The 21,074-nt window shown below is 44.3% G+C and overlaps 1 protein-coding gene across 1 annotated transcript in view; it reads left to right on the top strand.

Moving 5' to 3' along the window:
• Window positions 1-21,074, top strand: part of abcb7 (ATP-binding cassette, sub-family B (MDR/TAP), member 7) — a 61,622-nt gene that overhangs the window by 2,013 nt on the left and 38,535 nt on the right. Inside the window, exons 2-5 of the mRNA XM_038984772.1 lie at window positions 758-835; window positions 954-1,028; window positions 4,394-4,513; window positions 15,473-15,605. Of these exons, the coding sequence (XP_038840700.1) occupies window positions 758-835; window positions 954-1,028; window positions 4,394-4,513; window positions 15,473-15,605 (406 nt within the window). The remainder of the gene's footprint in view (window positions 1-757; window positions 836-953; window positions 1,029-4,393; window positions 4,514-15,472; window positions 15,606-21,074) is intronic.

The raw sequence follows: 21,074 nt of genomic DNA, 5'->3' as shown, positions 1-21,074 counted from the left end.
ATTAAAATGGCCGATATGGGTGCAATCAATTAGTATACTTTCTCAGAAATCAAATTATATCTCAACAAAATAATGTTGTAGGAATGCGGATCTATTTCTAACTACAGAAAATATTTAAGAACTCTCTGAAATGGTGGGTGTCATGGCTGAAACTAAATGGATCGACCCACAGGTCATCAATACGGGTTACCACCTCCACTCTGTAGTCTTAGTTCTGTTCACAACCTCTGTCTCCTAAATACAATCTGTTAAATATTATCTGAACATTGTGACCTCAACTGACACCGGCTGTGTTTGAACTTGCATGCTTTTTAGCCTCTGTTTTATCCCATAGCCCTCAGGGGAATCTTTCAACAAGAAGGAATGTTTCTGTTCCCTCTGAGTCTGTACATTTTTACTGAAACAGGCTCCTCCCCTCTGGTCTCTCCTCTGGTCTGGTCTCTCCTCCCCTCTGGTCTCTCCTCTCCTCTGGTCTGGTCTCTCCTCTCCTCTGGTCTGGTCTCTCCTCTCCTCTGGTCTCTCCTCTCCTCTGGTCTCTCCTCTCCTCTGGTCTCTCCTCTGGTCTCCTCTGGTCTCCTCTGGTCTCCTCTGGTCTCTCCTCTCCTCCTCTGGTCTCCTCTGGTCTCTCCTCTCCTCCTCTGGTCTCTCCTCTGGTCTCTCCTCTCCTCCTCTGGTCTCTCCTCTGGTCTCTCCTCTCCTCTGGTCTCCTCTGGTCTCTCCTCTCCTCTCTGGTCTCTCCTCCTCTCCTGTTCTGTAGCTGAGCCCCAACCTGAGGACAGCCACATGGACAGTCAACAGGAGTGACGACAGCAGACGTTTACTGGAGGCTGCAAAGGTAGGTTAGATTGTTATTGGAGCCTATGCCATTTACGGTATCAGAAACAATTCCGTTTAAATATGAACTCTGAAGAATCTAGTTGTAATATTGTGTGTGTGTGCGTGCTTGTTCACAGCATGTGCAGGTGACAGAACGGACATGTTGGCACGGAAATGCGGGTGGAAGATTAAACGCAGACCCCAAAAATGTGGTAAGAAAAATAGTACTTCCAAATGTTCTGTAACAGAAGCATGTTATTTTATTAGCTCCACGATCAGCATGTAAACAGAGAGAAAATAGGTGATCATTCATTTGTTCCTAACTCAATTCTGCAGGGAAAGAGTCACCTTTACTTTCATAGTAGACCAACAAAAAAATGTTAAAAGACCTATTGCAATTGCTCTACCATTTCCTGGCTGCTAAAATTCGACGAGTTCGTCTAATTTATAGTTTGTGACAAAACAAGCAGTTGTGTAGAGAATCATTGAACCATCTAAACCACTGTGACAATTTTTGTGTTTTCAGCTGTTTGAATCTGGTGTACAAAAGTAAGACGCAAAAACGAAATTTAAGAATGGGAAGCATAGAAATAGTGCACATAGAACAGATCTACTGCTTCTTAGACTGGCTTTCAATTAGAATGACAGATCTATAACTCACATTTCTATGTGAATTTGTTTCGCCCAGAAAGTGACATATTGCAGCTTTAATTCCATTACTAGACCAGCAACAACCGATTGGTATATTGTCTGTCCTGTTATAAAGCAGCGGTGGAAAAAGTACCCAAAATATCATACTTGTCATACTTTAGTAAAAGTAAAGATACCTTAATAGAAAATGACTCAAAAGTGAAAGTCACCCAGTAAAATACTACTTGAGTAAGTCTAGAAGTTTTTGATTTTAAATACACGTAAGTATCAAATGTAGAAAAACAAATAATTTCACAGCACACCAGACGGCAGGATTTATTCGTTTTTTTTTTTTTTACATTTAGGTGATAGCCAGGGGCAGTGTATATTATTCAATAGGTCTAGTTACAATACAGGTAATATATATTATTCAATAGGTCTAGTTACAATACAGGTAATATATATTGTTCAATAGGTCTAGTCACAATACAGGTGAATATATATTATTCAATAGGTCTGTCATGCGTTGAGCTGGTTTTGGCTGATTTCATGGGGCTACAGATGAGTCTGTTTCTCCTCCATTTAGGACTTATTTTATTGTCAACTGCTAGGAGATCATATTTATTGTACTGATCAACAATGTTTGCATGGAAGAAGCAAACCCTTTTATAAAAGTTTGCGCTGTCTCTTTAAGAAAATAATGATGTCATTTGGAGGTAGAATGTGGCTGTGGAATCTTTGTTGCTATGCAATCTAGTGGAAACCCGACGGGAGGCAAAGTTAATTTGTTTTTGGTGGCAAGGGAAATTAAGTGAATTGATAATGTTTTGGTGGCAATCAGCTTTGAAAATCTGCATATTTTGCTTCATGGTTTGCATTAGAGGTCGACCGATTATGATATTTTTCAACGCCGATACCTATTTATTGGAGGACCAAAAAAACCCGATGCCGATTTATCGGAGGACCAAAAAAAGCCGATACCGATTAATCGGCCGATTTTTATATAGACTGGTAATAATGACAATTACAACAATACTGAATGAACAATTAACACTTTTTTATTTTGACTTAATATAATACATAAATAAAACCTTTAGTTTGCATATTATCATAAACAAAGTACCAGGGTGGTGAATGAATGTTAGCTTCAGCTGTCAGCTAGCTAGGAAAGTTATCCTACAAAGATGGAATATACCGGTATCTTCTTGCATTGTAAAGGGTTCTAGCCTGTAGGACATTGTTTTGCGAACAGTAACGAACAGTTTCAACATTTCTACATGCCATGTCACATTACACTTGTGTGCAGCATGAGTGGGGAGCTAACAATGCATCCCAGAGAGCTCTAGTAATGAATGAGGAAGTGGACCAGGCCCTGCTTTAAAGGGGCTGTTCTGATAGACCTACGTGACCCGCTCAATCACGTAAGATGCATTTGACACAAGTACTGAACGTAACCAAAATGCTGGTATCAAAACATTATTTTTTTGTGTAGAAAAACGACCAAAGTTTCAGTATAGCGTGCAACACACACAGTACTATAACCAGCTTGGTGTTGCTGCTCTTCAGCAGCTCTGTAGCTTTAGCCCCTGTGGCAGCTGGCTGACAAAGCAGGTCAACAACCATCTTGGCTCTCAGATGGGATGCCAGCCATGTTGTGCTGCCCCCTCAGCTTGTCTGGCGCCATTATTTTTTTGGTGGATATGGATATGTCACACAGGCTCTCTGGGTCTTCCTGGAGACAGGTCTGTAGCATAGAGATAGATAGAGGACTCATCTTTGTATCTGTGCCGTTATGGCGTCTGCAACATGGGCAGCACCATCGGGTCTATCTCTATTTTAAAGCACTCTATTTTGTATTTGGGGGGAAAAGTGCAATGGTAATATTGGATATTTACCTGCAGAGCTGGAGTCCTGAACCAAATGTTCTCATTAATTTATTGTGGCCACTAGATGGCAGAGATATTGCTTAAAGATATTTACAAATCATAGGCACCACAACATGACGACAATGCTCTGATCATTGGCTGATCGCTCCCAACCCATTCGAATCTCCACTCAGATGACTACTTTAAAATGGTGGAAGCCCTTGATGATGATGTCCCTCTAGAGACCTCTTTCTATCGCTGAGCTGCTGCCCAGCCCTACGGCCCTCTGGGAGATGTAGTGTCAGGCAGGCTCGCCGTGTCCACCTGGAGACAGATGGCCAGTCTGCTCCCCGTTTCCCTGGGCGTACACACCCCCACACCAAACATCAGGTGTCAGTGAGTTGCCTGGGGCCTGGAGAGCAGCTACAGGGGCCTCAAGTTTTCCCTGTCTGTCAAACCAATTGGGAAAGAGAACTACAGGATCCTATTGGACAACCAGTACACAATGTCTTACCGTATTGTTATAGAATTGGTCATTAAAATGGTCATTAATGATCCACATTTTCCCTCTGAGTATTATTATTAGTCATTGTTTTGGACAAGTGAAGCTTTTTCCTAAGTTCTGTGACGTTAGATGCGTTTACTTCCTGTTCTGTGATCACAGTGAGGAGGAACACATTTAAACTTCCTGTTCTGTGATCACAGTGAGGAGGAACACATTTAAACTTCCTGTTCTGTGAGGAGGAACACATTTAAACTTCCTGTTCTGTGAGGAGGAACACATTTAAACTTCCTGTTCTGTGAGGAGGAACACATTTAAACTTCCTGTTCTGTGAGGAGGAACACATTTAAACTTCCTGTTCTGTGATCACAGTGAGGAGGAACACATTTAAATGATAACGGATGACATTTAGCAGAGACGCTTTCGTCCCAAGGGACTTAGTCATGTGTATGGGAGACCCCAGCGGGAATCGAACCCACAATCCTTGTCTTTGCAACCTCCATGCTCTACCAACTGAGCCATGTGAATAAGCAATGTGATGTCATCTAACAGTGTTTTTCTTGTTGTGTCCTGGTGGCAGTTGAAGGAGGTGAATTCCAGGACCATCCTGTCTAACATGTTGTCCTACGTGTGGCCCAAGGACCGGCCTGATCTACGGGCTAGAGTAGCCATCGCCCTGGGGCTGCTGGCTGGAGCTAAGGTAGTCTGATGGGACACACACACACACACACACACACACACGTCTGCTGGCTGGAGCTAAGGTAGCCTGATAAGGTAGCCTGATAAGGTAGCCTGATAAGGTAGCCTGATAAGGTAGCCTGATAAGGTAGCCTGATAAGGTAGCCTGATGGGACACGTCTGCTGGCTGGAGGTACAGTGCTTATAGAAAGTTTACATCTCAAACTTTTCCACATTTTGTTACAATGTGGGATTTAAATATATTTGTAATTTTTTGTATATGATTTACATAATACTCCATAATGTCAAAGTGAAAAAATAATACACATTTTTACAAGTTAATAACTAGAATGTGGCTTAACAAATCACATAAGTTACATGGACTCACTCTGTGTGAAATAATAGGGGTTGACATGATTTTTGAATGACTAACCCGTCGTCTGTCCCCCATATATACAACACAGATTGATTCAACTACAAAGACCAGGGAGCTTTTCGAAAGCCTCATAAAGAAGGGCAGTGATTGGTCAATGGGTAACAATAACAAATCAGACATTTATATATCTGTTTAGGTATCATGGTCAAGTTAATAATGACGCTGTGGGGGATGTATTAAAGTGTTCTCCACATGGAGTAGCCTGCCAAATGGAAAAAATAGCCGGCCGGGCTCCCCTGCGAACAAGCTCTCTTTTGGTGGCCTCTGTATTTTCAACCAGCAACTATCAGAAAATTCACACTTTTTACAGTGTTAATTTTAAACAGCTGATGAAACTATGATAGAAAACAAATAAAATAGTTCGTTTTTACTGCACTGTGCTCAAATACAAATAGCTTGATGTTTACGCGTGTGGTTTTCAACGGTAGACTGCGACAGAGCAGGTAAATGTTGAACTTTGAAAGGAAAAATGAGCTGAAAAGCTAATGGCCTGACCAGCTCCACTGGCCCGACACGTGTTTTTACTGGCCTCGGGCCAGCGTTAATGTCGGACCCTGCGCGAGAAGGAAAATACATGACTGTGCCAGAAAACCGTAGGCAAAGTGGGATATCGACTCATCGTTAACACATTATAGGCTATGGGACATGCAAATTTACCCACAACACACACAGAGAGGCAGGACAGACGGCAGCCTGTCAAACCAGCAGTGTTTCTGTGTCACCTTAGGACAGGAGCCTGTCACTATCAATGCTTATCATTCATTCCAGTGCACCCTTATCGGAGTTGCCAACAACCGGATGCTTCTGGTTTTCTGGGTGGATACAGCTCTCAACCTAGCTTCCTTTTCCGCTGACACACGGATGTTGGAACTCTGCTCAGGCGTTTCTTTTACGCCTGCTATGTTATGTTAATTCTAGTAGGAGAGGGCTTGGCAGACTTTTGTTTCTGACTAGTGACGCTAGTACCCAGCTGAAATAAGTATAGCCGACTGGGGAAAACCCTGTAAACCACCCAGACACATCAGATGCACTCAACCTTCTGAACTGAGCTGCAGGAGAGGAAGGAAACTGCTTAAGGATGTCACCATTGGTGATTTAAAAAGAGAAAACTGAGGATGGATCAACAGTGTTGTAGGGATTTCACAATAATGACCTAAATGAATAAAACATATTTCAAAACATACATCTGTATGCAACAAGGCACTAAAGTAATACTGCAACAAAACATAGCAAATTTAATACACTTTTTTTGTCCTAAATGCAAAGCCTTATGTTTGGGGCAAATCCAACAAAACACATCACTGACTGCCTCTTTATTTTTCAGCCATGGTGGTGGCTGCATCATGGTATGGGTGTGCTTGACATTGACAAAGACTGGGGAGTTTTTCAGGATGAAATGGGATGGAGCTACGCACAGGCAAACTCCTAGAAAACCTGCTTCAGTCTGCTTTACACCAGACACTGGGAGAGGAATTCACGTTTCAGCAGGACAATAACTTATAACGAAAAGCAAAATCTACACTGAAGTGCTTACCAAGAAGACTGAATGTTCCTGAGTGGCCAAATCACAGTTTTGACTTAAATCTCATTGAAAATGGTTGGCAAGACTTGAGCATTGCTGTCTAGCCGTGATCTCCAACACCTTGACTGAGCTTCTATTTTGAAAAGAATAATGGGCAAATATTGCACAATACAGGTGTGCAAAGCTCTTGTGAGACTTACCTAAGAAGACAAACAGCTGTAATCACTGCCAAAGGTGTTTCTAACATTTGTTTAATGTTTTTTTTCTTCCACTTTGACATTTAGTATTTTTTGTATTTCGTTGACAAAAAAAAGAACAGATCCATTTTAATCCCACTTTGTAACATGTGAAGAAATCCCAGGGGGGCGTTGACTAACTGACCAACTGGTGAACCCTTCACATATTAGTGAATGTTCATTGTTGAACATGAGACTGTAAATGCACCAGGAAATTTGCTCCAAGTGATTTAAATTTTTGACATCTGTTCCCAAGTCTTCCCACTCATAGTAGAGAGACACTGAGAGATGGCGCCAGGGGGCATGGCTGCCGTTTTACTGGCTCTTAACCAACTTTGCTATTTATTTTTTTATTTTTCCAAAAATTTTGTAACTCATTTTGTACATAATGTTGCTGCTACCGTTTACTTTGACCGGCTTCTGGACATCAGAACAGCGATCCCCTCGAACTGGAGGAAGATTTTTTTTCGATGTGAAGGATATACTGCTTCCCGTAGACCCAAATCCCTGTCATTCACGTGAAAAGACTGAAATACAGGGGGTAGTGGTCTGAGTGCTTTGTGAGAATTCGTCGGCGAGTAAACCACCACTACCCTCGGTATTATTGGCCAACATGCAATCATTGGAAAACAAACTGGACGATCTACGATTAAGAATATCCTACCAACGGGAAATTAAAAACGTATATCTTATGTTTCACCGAGACTTGGCTGAACGATGACACAGATTATATAGAGCTGGCTGGCTTCTCTGTTTTTCGGCAGGACAGAGCAGCTACGTCTGGTAAGACTAGGGGGGGTGTCTATTTGTCTAACTGCTGGTGCAGGATGTCTAATATTAAAGAAGTCTCGAGGTATTGCTCGCCTGATGTAGAATACCTCATGATAAGTTGTAGACCGCACTATCTACGGAGAGACTTCACATCTCTATTATTCGTAGCAGTCTATTTACCACCACAAACCGATGCTGGCACTAAGACCGCACTCAACCAGCTGTATAAGAGGCCATAAGCAAACAAGCAAATGCTCATCCAGAAGCGGTGATCCTAGTTGGGGCGGCAGGGTAGCCTAGTTAGAGCATTGGACTAGTAACCGAAAGGTTACAAGATCGAATCCCCGTGCTGACTAGGTAAAAATCTGTCGTTCTACCCCTGAACAAGGCAGTTAACCCACTAGGCCGTCATTGAAAATAAGAATTTGTTCTTAACTGTCTTGCCTAGTTAAATAAAAAGTGAAAGCTGGGGAATTGAATGCAGGGAAACTTAAATCAGTTTTACCTCATTTCTACCAGCATGTCACATGTGCAACCAGAGGGGGAAAAAATCTAGACCACCACACACGCACTCATACAAAAGTCTCCCTCACCCTACATTTGGCAGATCTGACCATAATTATATCCTGATTCCTGCTTACAAGCAAAAACTAAAACAGGAAGTTCCAGTGACTCGCTCAATACGGAAGTGGTCAGATGACACGGATGCTACGCTACAGGACTGTTTTGCTAGCACAGACTGGAATATGTTCCGGGATTCATCCAATGGCATTGAATACAAAATTACTGGCACCCCTGACTGGCAATGCACAATTATAGAGAAACTCAAAATACCAACATGTGAGATACTGTACTTAATGTTTCAATGGAACCCACCAAAATAATCTATTGATTTAATAAAAAATCTATGCGCCCCAAATCAAGGTTTCACAATTAATGGCACCCTTACAGATGACTGTAAATAACATCTACCAAAATTAAACCATTAATTAAATTCCACTTATTTAATTTGATCAAAGTCTTAAGGAACTATATTGAGCCATTACATCACTTCCTGTTTCACTAGGGTATCAAAATGAGGTAACAGGCATGCAATGTCCCTTTGCCATCCAACACCATGAAGAAAACCGAAGACCTGGCAGTTCAAGAGACAGATGGTTGTAGACCTTCATAAATCTGGTAATGGCTACAAGAAGATCCACAAACGATTGAATATAACACTGAGCACTGTCAGGGCAATTATTAAAATGTTTTAGAAGATATGGAACAGTTGAAAACATCACGGGTAGAAGGATAGGGAGGAGGATGGTGAGAGAAGCAACAAAATCCCCAATAACTGTGAAAGAATTGCAGGCCTTGGTGGAGTCTTGGGGTCACCAGGTTTTAAAAAAAGCACCACCAGACACCACCTCCAAAACCACAGAAAGGGTTGCCAGAAGAAAGCCCTTTCTAACCCTTAGACACAGATGCAATCGCTTGGAGTTTGCCAAACATTTAAATTACGACTGGAAGAAGGTGCTCTGGTCAGATGAGAACAAAATTGAATGTTTGTCAGATACATCATCGGCATGTTTGGCGTCGAAACTTAGATGCATACAAGGAGAGGCACCTCATACCCACGGTGAAATATGGAGGGGGGTCAGTGATGTTTTGGGGCTGTTTTAATTCCAGAGGTCATGGTGTACTGGTTAAGATTGAAGGCATAATGAATTCAACCAAGTATCAGGTAATTTTGGCTGACAATCTGGTTGCCTCTGCCAGAAGGCTGGGACTTGGCCGTAGGTGGACTTTCCAACAAGACAATGACCCAAAACATACCTCAAGAGCCACACAGAAATTGTTCTGTGACATCAAAATCAATGTTTCTGCCATGGCCATCTCAGTCGCCGGACTTCCATCCAATTAAAAACCTGTGGGCTGAGTGGAAGAGGGCAGTTGATAAGCGTAAACCCAAGAATGTGAAGGATCTTGAAAGGATCTGAATAGAGGAATGGTCCAAAATCCCTCCAAATGTGTTCCTTAACCTTGTCAAACATTACAGGAAAAGACTCCATGCTGTTATAATTGCCAGAGGTGGTGGCACTAAGTACTAAATAATAATTTGCACTAAGTACTAAATAAGGAGTACTAAATAATAATTTGCACTAAGTACTAAATAAGGAGTACTAAATAATAATTTGCACTAAGTACTAAATAAGGAGTACTAAATAATAATTTGCACTAAGTACTAAATAAGGAGTACTAAATAATAATTTGCACTAAGTACTAAATAAGGAGTACTAAATAATAATTTGCACTAAGTACTAAATAAGGAGTACTAAATAATAATTTGCACTAAGTACTAAATAAGGAGTACTAAATAATAATTTGCACTAAGTACTAAATAAGGAGTACTAAATAATAATTTGCACTAAGTACTAAATAAGGAGTACTAAATAATAATTTGCACTAAGTACTAAATAAGGAGTACTAAATAATAATTTGCACTAAGTACTAAATAAGGAGTACTAAATAATAATTTGCACTAAGTACTAAATAAGGAGTACTAAATAATAATTTGCACTAAGTACTAAATAAGGAGTACTAAATAATAATTTGCACTAAGTACTAAATAAGGAGTACTAAATAATAATTTGCACTAAGTACTAAATAAGGAGTACTAAATAATAATTTGCACTAAGTACTAAATAAGGAGTACTAAATAATAATTTGCACTAAGTACTAAATAAGGAGTACTAAATAATAATTTGCACTAAGTACTAAATAAGGAGTACTAAATAATAATTTGCACTAAGTACTAAATAAGGAGTACTAAATAATAATTTGCACTAAGTACTAAATAAGGAGTGCTAAATAATAATTTGCACTAAGTACTAAATAAGGAGTGCTAAATAATAATTTGCACTAAGTACTAAATAAGGAGTACTAAATAATAATTTGCACTAAGTACTAAATAAGGAGTACTAAATAATAATTTGCACTAAGTACTAAATAAGGAGTACTAAATAATAATTTGCACTAAGTACTAAATAAGGAGTACTAAATAATAATTTGCACTAAGTACTAAATAAGGAGTACTAAATAATAATTTGCACTAAGTACTAAATAAGGAGTGCTAAATAATAATTTGCACTAAGTACTAAATAAGGAGTGCTAAATAATAATTTGCACTAAGTACTAAATAAGGAGTACTAAATAATAATTTGCACTAAGTACTAAATAAGGAGTACTAAATAATAAGTTGCACTAAGTACTAAATAAGTAGTGCCAACAATGATGAACCTTGATTTTGGTGAAATGTTTTTTGTATTAAATAATTGTATCATTTTGGTGGGTTCCATTGAAACATTAATAAAGTACAGTATTCCTCACATGTTGGTATTGAGATTCTCTATAATTATATTGTTAATATTTTTTAAAGTATTGTTTGTGCATTGCCAGTCAGGGGTGCCAGTAATCTGAGCCCACTGTACATGTTTCAAACAGACCACAATGGTCCCTGAGCCCAAGATAGTGAAGGTAACCTGGCTAAATGATTACTGCCCCGTAGCACTCACATCTGTAGCCATGAAGTGTTTTGAAAGGCTGGTCATGGCTCACATCAACACCATCATGCCAGAAACCCTAGACCTAATCTAATTCGCATACCACCCCAACAGATCCACAGATGATGCAATCTCTATTGCACTCCACACTGCCCTTTCCCACCTGGACAAAAGGAAAACCTATGTGAGAATGCTATTCATTGACTACAGCTCAGCGTTCAACACCATAGTACCCTCAAAGCTCATCACTAAGCTAAGGACCCTGGGACTTAACACCTGCCTCTGCAACTGGATCCTGGACTTCCTGACGGGCCGCCCCCAGGTGGTAAGGGTAGGCAACAACACATCTGCCACGCTGATCTTCAACACGGGGGCCCCTCAGGGGTGTGTGCTCAGTCCCCTCCTGTACTCCCTGTTTATCCACGCACGACTCCGACACCAAGTTTGCTGATGAAACAACGATGAGACGACACAACAGTGGTAGGCCTGATCACCGACAATGACGAGACAGCCTATAGGGAGGAGGTCAGAGACCTGGCTGGGTGGAGCCAGAATAACAACCTCTCCCTTAACAACGAGACAGCCTATAGGGAGGAGGTCAGAGACCTGGCTGGGTGGAGCCAGAATAACAACCTCTCCCTTAACGAGACAGCCTATAGGGAGGAGGTCAGCGACCTGGCTGGGTGGAGCCAGAATAACAACCTCTCCCTCAACGTAACCAAGACAAAGGAGATGATTGTAGACTACAGGAAAAGGAGGACCGAGCACGACCCCATTCTCATCGACTGGGCTGTAGTGGAGCAGGTTGAGAGCTTCAAGTTCCTTGGTGTCCACATCAACAACAAACTATCATGGTCCAAACACACCAAGACAGTTGTGAAGAGGGCACGACAAAGATTTGTCATGGTTCCTCAGATCCTCAAAAAGTTCTGCAGCTGTACCATCGAATAGAACCTGACTGGTTGCATCACTGCCTGGTACGGCAACTAATCGACCACACGGCACTTCAGAGGGTAGTGCATACGGCCCAGTACATCACTAAGCTTCCTGCCATCCAGGACCTCTATACCAGGCGGTGTCAGAGGAAGGCCCCAAAAATTGTCAGACTCCAGCCATCCAAGTCATAGACTGTTCTCTCTGCTACCGCACGGCAAACGGAACCGGAGCGCCAAATCTAGGTCCAAGAGGCTTCTACCCCCAAGCCATAAGACTCCTGAACAGCTAATCAAATGGCTACCCAGACTATTTGCATTGCCCCCCCCACCCCCCCCATAAACTGCGGCTACTCTGTTTATATATGCATAGTCACTTTAACTCTACCTACATGTACATATTATCTCAACTAACCAGTGCCCCCGCACATTGACTCTGTACCGGTACCCCCTGTATAAAGTCTCGCTATTGTTATTTTACTGCTGCTCTTTAATTATTTACTCATCAATTATTATTTCTTTAACACTTATTTTTTCTTAACTGCATTGTTGGTTAAGAGCTTGTAAGTAATCATTTCACTAAGGTCTACACCTGTTGTATTCAGCATTTCACTGTGAGGTCTACTACACCTGTTGTATTCAGCATTTCACTGTGAGGTCTACACCTGTTGTATTCAGCATTTCACTGTGAGGTCACTGTGAGGTCTACACCTGTTGTATTCAGCATTTCACTGTAAGGTCTACTACACCTGTTGTATTCAGCACATGTAACAAATAACATTTGATTTGATATAAACTCAGCAAATAAAGAAACGTCCTCTCACTGTCAACTGCGTTTATTTTTAGCAAACTTAACGTGTAAATATTTATATGAACATAAGATTCAACAACTGAGACATAAACTGAACAAGTTCCACAGACATGTGACCAACAGAAATGGAATAATGTGTCCCTGAACAAAAGGGGGGTCAAAATCAAAAGTAACTGTCAGTATCTGGTGTGGCCACCAGCTGCATTAAGTACTGCAGTGCATCTCCTCCTCATGGACTGCACCAGATTTGCCAGTTCTTGCTGTGAGATGTTACCCCACACTTCCACCAAGGCACCTGCAATTTCCCGGACATTTCTGGGGGGAATGGCCCTAGCCCTCACCCTCCGATCCAATGCACAGAACGAGCAGTATGGCTGGTGGCCTTGTCATTGTCTTGCTGGAGGGTCATGTCAGGAGCTTGCAGGAAGTGGTTCCACATGAGGGAGGAAGATGTATTCCCTGTAACGCACAGCGTTGAGATTGCCTGCAATGACAACAAGCTCAGTCCGATGATGCTGTGACACACCGCCCCAGACCATGACAGACCCTCAACCTCCAAAACGATCCGCTCCAGAGTACAGGCCTCAGTGTAATGCTCATTCCTTCGACGATAACACAAATCCGACCATCACCCCTGGTGAGACAAAACCGCGACTCGTCAGTGAAGAGCACTTTTTGCCAGTCCTGTCTGGTCCAGAGACGGTGGGTTTGTGCCCATAGGCGACGTTGTTGCCGGTGATGTCTGGTGAGGACCTGCCTTATAACAGGCCTACAAGCCCTCAGTCCAGCCTCTCTCAGCCTATTGCGGACAGTCTGAGCACTGATGGAGGGATTGTGCGTTCCTGGTGTAACTCGGGCAGTTGTTGTTGCCATCCTGTTCCTGTCCCGCAGGTGTGATGTTCGGATGTACCGATCCTGTGCAGGTGTGTTACACGTGATCTGCCACTGCGAGGATGATCAGCTGTCCGTCCTGTCTCCCTGTAGCGCTGTCTTAGGCGTCTCACAGTACGGACATTGCAATTTATTGCCCTGGCCACATCTGCAGTCCTCATGCCTCCTTGCAGCATGCCTAAGGCACGTTCACGCAGATGAGCAGGGACCCTGGGCATCTTTCTTTTCGTGTTTTTCAGAGTCAGTAGAAAGGCCTCTTTAGTGTCCTAAGTTTTCATAACTGTGACCTTAATTGCCTTACCGTCTATAAGCTGTTAGTGTCTTAGCGACCGTTCCACAGGTGCATGTTCATTAATTGTTTATGGTTCATGGTTCAAGCATGAACGGTGTTTAAAGTGTTTAAACCCTTTACAATGAAGATTTGTGAAGTTATTTGGATTTTTACGAATTATCTTTGAAAGACGGTTCTGAAAAAGGGACCGAGTTTATATTTACAAAAAAATATATGGAAATACTACACTCTATCTGCAATATTAAAGCTAATCTACCCCCTTAAATTATATATATTTTTAAACAATTGTAGAAACATTTCAAGGATAACGGATGGAAACAGGATGCACCTGAGCTAATTTGAGTCTCATAGCAAAAGGTCTGAATACTGATGTAAATAAATTAGCAAAAGTGTTTCAACCTGTTTTAACTTTGTCATTATGTGGTATTGTGTAGATTGAGTAAAAAAATGTAACTAATGTCTAGTGGTCTGATTACTTTCTGAATGCCCTGTAGATAGAGGTCCATCTATCTGCAGTCCTGATTCCTGGAACCGTTATGTTACCGTGTTGACTTCTCCTTGTTTTCTGGGATTTTAGGGTTCTCCAGTCCCCATCAGGATAGTAATACAGCCAGCCTTACTGCACCTAGCTTCTACCATCAGAAGAGTGGAAATGAATGTTTTCACCACTTTCTCTCCTGTCTCTCGCTCCCTAGATGACCAACGTGATGGTCTCTCCTCACCCTCTCTCTCTCTCTCCTGTCTCTCGCTCTCTAGATGACCAACGTGATGGTCTCTCCTCACCCTCTCTCTCTCTCTCCTGTCTCTCGCTCCCTAGATGACCAACGTGATGGTCTCTCCTCACCCTCTCTCTCTCTCCCCTGTCTCTCCCTAGATGACCAACGTGATGGTCTCTCCTCACCCTCTCTCTCTCTCTCCTGTCTCTCGCTCCCCAGATGACCAACGTGATGGTCTCTCCTCACCCTCTCTCTCTCTCTCCTGTCTCTCGCTCCCTAGATGACCAACGTGATGGTCTCTCCTCACCCTCTCTCTCTCTCCCCTGTCTCTCGCTCTCTAGATGACCAACGTGATGGTCTCTCCTCACCCTCTCTCTCTCTCTCCTGTCTCTCGCTCCCTAGATGACCAACGTGATGGTCTCTCCTCACCCTCTCTCTCTCTCTCCTGTCTCTCGCTCCCTAGATGACCAACGTGATGGTCTCTCCTCACCCTCTCTCTCTCTCCCCTGTCTCTCGCTCTCTAGATGACCAACGTGATGGTCTCTCCTCACCCTCTCTCTCTCTCTCCTGTCTCTCGCTCTCTAGATGACCAACGTGATGGTCTCTCCTCACCCTCTCTCTCTCTCTCCTGTCTCTCGCTCTCTAGATGACCAACGTGATGGTCTCTCCTCACCCTCTCTCTCTCTCTCCTGTCTCTCGCTCTCTAGATGACCAACGTGATGGTCTCTCCTCACCCTCTCTCTCTCTCTCCTGTCTCTCGCTCCCTAGATGACCAACGTGATGGTCTCTCCTCACCCTCTCTCTCTCTCTCCTGTCTCTCGCTCCCTAGATGACCAACGTGATGGTACCCTTCATGTTTAAGTATGCTGTGGACGAGCTGAATGGACTGTCGGGTCACATGTTGAATCTGAGCGACGCCCCCAACACCGTGGCTACCATGGCAACTGCTGTTCTTATTGGTTGTAAGTCTCAACTACTTTTCTACACAAACCAGAAAGGCACTTTTTTTTTATATCTTGAACAGAATATTGTTGTCACTGTCCAGGAGTTAGATTCTATATTATCTGGGGTAGGGATCCATTAAACTACAAGTATATCAAACCTAGTGTTGGCTCTGTGTCCCGAGTGCGCTCTCTCTCTCTCTCTCTCTCTCTCTCTCTCTGTCTCTGTCTCTGTCTCTGTCTCTGTCTCTGTCTCTGTCTCTGTCTCTGTCTCTGTCTCTGTCTCTGTCTCTGTGCTCTCGCTCCCGCCTCTGCTCTGTCACTCTGTGGCTTGTGAATAGATGTTGATGTCAACCTCTGTTTGAATAGAGGTCAGGGTTTGGGTGACCAGTCCTTCCTGTCAGCCCATGACTGCTTCTAACTCTGGCAGAGGAACCTGAAGCTTTCCATCCTCTAACTCTGGCAGAGGAACCTGAAGCTTTCCATCCTCTAACTCTGGCAGAGGAACCTGAAGCTTTCCATCCTCTAACTCTGGCAGAGGAACCTGAAGCTTTCCATCCTCTAACTCTGGCAGAGTAACCTGAAGCTTTCCATCCTCTAACTCTGGCAGAGGAACCTGAAGCTTTCCATCCTCTAACTCTGGCAGAGGAACCTGAAGCTTTCCATCCTCTAACTCTGGCAGAGGAACCGGAAGCTTTCCATCCTCTAACTCTGGCAGAGGAACCTGAAGCTTTCCATCCTCTAACTCTGGCAGAGGAACCTGAAGCTTTCCATCCTCTAACTCTGGCCGAGGAACCGGAAGCTTTCCATCCTCTAACTCTGGCCGAGGAACCTGAAGCTTTCCATCCTCTAACTCTGGCAGAGGAACCTGAAGCTTTCCATCCTCTAACTCTGGCCGTGGAACCTGAAGCTTTCCATCCTCTAACTCTGGCAGAGGAACCTGAAGCTTTCCATCCTCTAACTCTGGCCGAGGAACCTGAAGCTTTCCATCCTCTAACTCTGGCCGTGGAACCTGAAGCTTTCCATCCTCTAACTCTGGCAGAGGAACCTGAAGCTTTCCATCCTCTAACTCTGGCCGGGGAACCTGAAGCTTTCCATCCTCTAACTCTGGCAGAGGAACCTGAAGCTTTCCATCCTCTAACTCTGGCCGGGGAACCTGAAGCTTTCCATCCTCTAACTCTGGCCGGGGAACCTGAAGCTTTCCATCCTCTAACTCTGGCCGAGGAACCTGAAGCTTTCCATCCTCTAACTCTGGCCGAGGAACCTGAAGCTTTCCATCCTCTAACTCTGGCAGAGGAACCTGAAGCTTTCCATCCTCTAACTCTGGCAGAGGAACCTGAAGCTTTCCATCCTCTAACTCTGGCAGAGGAACCTGAAGCTTTCCATCCTCTAACTCTGGCAGAGGAACCTGAAGCTTTCCATCCTCTAACTCTGGCAGAGGAACCTGAAGCTTTCCATCCTCTAACTCTGGCAGAGGAACCTGAAGCTTTCCATCCTCTAACTCTGGCCGAGGAACCTGAAGCTTTCTAACTTCAATGAACAGCTTCTTCATCTTCTTACATGAGTACTAGAGGTCGACCGATTACCGTTTTTTAACGCCGAAACCGATTATTGGAGGACCAAAAAAAGCCGATACCGTTTTTTTATTAAAATTTTATATATGTATATATTTTTTTGTAATAATGACAATTACAACAATACTGAATGAACAATGAACCGTTTTATTTTGACTTAATATAATACATAAATAAAATCTAGTCTCAAATAAATAATGAAACATGTTCAATTTGGTTTAAATAATGCGAAAACAGTGTTGGAGAAGAAAGTAAAAGTGCAATATGTGCCATGTAAGAAAGCTAACGTTTAAGTTCCTTGCTCAGAACATGAGAACATATGAAAGCTGGTGGTCCAATATTCCCAGTTAATAAGTTTTAGGTTGTAGTTATTATAGGAATTATGACAGGGGTGACTGACTATTTCTCTCTGTACGATTTGTATTTCATATACCTTTGACAATTGGATGTTCTTATAGGCACTATAGTATTGCCAGTCTAATCTCGGGAGTTGATAGGCTTGAAGTCATAAACAGCGCTGTGCTTCAAGCATTGCTAAGAGCTGCTGACAAACACAGTAAAGTGCTGTTTGAATGAATGCTTACGAGCCTGCTGCTGCCTACCACCGCTCAGTCAGACTGCTCTATCAAATCATAGACTTAATTATAATATAATAACACACAGAAATACGAGCCTTTGGTCATCAATATGGTCGAATCTGGAAACTATAATTTCGAAAACAAAACCTTTATTCTTTGTGAAATACGGAACCGTTCCATATTTTATCTAACGGTGGCATCCATAAGTCTAAATATTCCTGTTACATTGTACAACCTTCAATGTTATGTCATAATTACGTAAAATTCAGGCAAATTAATTGCGGTCTTTGTTAGGAAGATTCGCAACGAGCCAGCCTGCCCAAACTGTTGCATATACACTGACTCTGTGTGCAATGAACGCAAGAGAAGTGACACAATTTCACCTTGTTAATATTGCCTGCTAACCTGGATTTATTTTAGCTAAATATGCAGGTTTAAAAATATATACTTCTGTGTATTGATTTTAAGAAAGGCATTGATGTTTATGTTTAGGTACACGTTGGAGCTACGATACGCACCGCATCGATTATATGCAACGCAGGACACGCTAGATAAACTAGTAATATCATCAACCATGTGTAGTTATAACTAGTGATTATGTTAAGATTGATTGTTTTTTATAAGATAAGTTTAATGTTAGCAACTTAACTTGGCGCCTTGCAGCCACAAGGTCCTTTTGACGCTGCACTCGAGTTACAGATGGTCGGCCTGCCACGCAGTTTCCTCGTGGAGTAACAGATGGGCGGCCTGCCACGCAGTTTCCTCGTGGAGTAACAGATGGGCGGCCTGCCACGCAGTTTCCTCGTGGAGTAACAGATGGTCGGCCTGCCACGCAGTTTCCTCGTGGAGTAACAGATGGGCGGCCTGCCACGCAGTTTCCTCGTGGAGTAACAGATGGTCGGCCTGCCACGCAGTTTCCTCGTGGAGTAACAGATGGTCGGCCTGCCACGCAGTTTCCTCGTGGAGTAACAGATGGTCGGCCTGCCACGCAGTTTCCTCGTGGAGTAACAGATGGTCGGCCTGCCACGCAGTTTCCTCGTGGAGTAACAGATGGTCGGCCTGCCACGCAGTTTCCTCGTGGAGTAACAGATGGTCGGCCTGCCACGCAGTTTCCTCGTGGCGTAACAGATGGTCGGCCTGCCACGCAGTTTCCTCGTGGAGTAACAGATGGGCGGCCTGCCACGCAGTTTCCTCGTGGAGTAACAGATGGGCGGCCTGCCACGCAGTTTCCTCGTGGAGTAACAGATGGGCGGCCTGCCACGCAGTTTCCTCGTGGAGTAACAGATGGGCGGCCTGCCACGCAGTTTCCTCGTGGAGTAACAGATGGGCAGCCTGCCACGCAGTTTCCTCGTGGAGTAACAGATGGGCGGCCTGCCACGCAGTTTCCTCGTGGAGTAACAGATGGGCAGCCTGCCACGCAGTTTCCTCGTGGAGTAACAGATGGTCAGCCTGCCACGCAGTTTCCTCGTGGAGTAACAGGTGGGCGGCCTGCAGGCTCCTCGTGGAGTAACAGGTAGTCAGCCTGCCACGCAGTTTCCTCGTGGAGTAACAGATGGGCGGCCTGCCACGCAGTTTCCTCGTGGAGTAACAGGTGGTCGGCCTGCCACGCAGTTTCCTCGTGGAGTAACAGGTGGTCGGCCTGCCACGCAGTTTCCTCGTGGAGTAACAGGTGGTCGGCCTGCCACGCAGTTTCCTCGTGGAGTAACAGGTGGTCGGCCTGCCACGCAGTTTCCTCGTGGAGTAACAGGTGGTCGGCCTGCCACGCAGTTTCCTCGTGGAGTAACAGGTGGTTAGCCTGCCACGCAGTCTCCTCGTGGAGTAACAGATGGTCGGCCTGCCACGCAGTTTCCTCGTGGAGTAACAGGTGGTCGGCCTGCCACGCAGTTTCCTCGTGGAGTAACAGGTGGTCGGCCTGCCACGCAGTTTCCTCGTGGAGTAACAGGTAGTCAGCCTGCCACGCAGTTTCCTCGTGGAGTAACAGGTAGTCAGCCTGCCACGCAGTTTCCTCGTGGTGTAACAGGTAGTCAGCCTGCCACGCGGTTTCCTCGTGGAGTAACAGATGGTCGGCCTGCAGTCTCCTCGTGGAGTAACATAATCGGTGTCCAAAAAGGCCGATTACCAATTGTTATGAAAACTTGAAATCGCCCTAATTAATCAGTCATGCCAATTAGTCGACCTCTAATAGGTATGCCTATTGTCCAGATGGGATAGGGCAGTGTGATCGCATCGTCTGTGGATCTATTGGGGCGGTATGCAAATTGAAGTGGGTCTAGGGTGACCGGTAAGGTAGAGATGGCCTTGATGAAAACAGCTCTAATGAACTGAGCCAACCCGAACTCTGACTGCTGCTGAAGGCAGCTCTAATGAACTGAGCCAACCCGAACTCTGACTGCTGCTGAAGGCAGCTCTAATGAACTGAGCCAACCCGAACTCTGACTGCTGCTGAAGGCAGCTCTAATGAACTGAGCCAACCCGAACTCTGACTGCTGCTGAAGGCAGCTCTAATGAACTGAGCCAACCCGAACTCTGACTGCTGCTGAAGGCAGCTCTAATGAACTGAGCCAACCCGAACTCTGACTGCTGCTGAAGGCAGCTCTAATGAACTGAGCCAACCCGAACTCTGACTGCTGCTGAAGGCAGCTCTAATGAACTGAGCCAACCCGAACTCTGACTGCTGCTGAAGGCAGCTCTAATGAACCATGGCTGGCAGTCCTGCTGGCAGCCAGCTAGTCTCACACACACACACAGCTAGCCTGACACTAGCCTCTGCTGTCTCTGGCCTTGAGATGAAAGCCCCCCCCCCCCCCGTTCTCTGATGTTGCTGCTGGTATCATTGGCCTGTAGAATACAACTATACAGCTGCAGATCGCAGGATGTCGGATTCAACAACAGTCCAGCTACCATTCTGACAACATTTTATTCAGGAGCAGTAGTTGTGATGCTTTGTGGAAAGCAGCAGTGTCCATCCCTGTGTGTAGTCTTGGATTAAAATGTTTATTACACAGCCTGGCCTGGTCTGGGACAGTCTGTTACTACACAGCCTGGCCTGGTCTGGGACGGTCTGTTACTACACAGCCTGGCCTGGTCTGGGACAGTCTCTGTTACGACACAGCCTGGCCTGGTCTGGGACAGTCTCTGTTACGACACAGCCTGGCCTGGTCTGGGACAGTCTGTTACTACACAGCCTGGCCTGGTCTGGGACAGTCTGTTACTACACAGCCTGGCCTGGTCTGGGACGGTCTGTTACTACACAGCCTGGCCTGGTCTGGGACGGTCTCTGTTACTACACAGCCTGGCCTGGTCTGGGACGGTCTGTTACTACACAGCCTGGCCTGGTC

This window comes from Salvelinus namaycush, unplaced genomic scaffold (genome assembly GCF_016432855.1).
Source record: "Salvelinus namaycush isolate Seneca unplaced genomic scaffold, SaNama_1.0 Scaffold264, whole genome shotgun sequence".
NCBI lineage: Eukaryota > Metazoa > Chordata > Actinopteri > Salmoniformes > Salmonidae > Salvelinus > Salvelinus namaycush.
The sequence above is the reverse complement of the archived record's forward strand: the minus strand, read 5'-3'. Positions and strand labels throughout refer to the sequence as shown.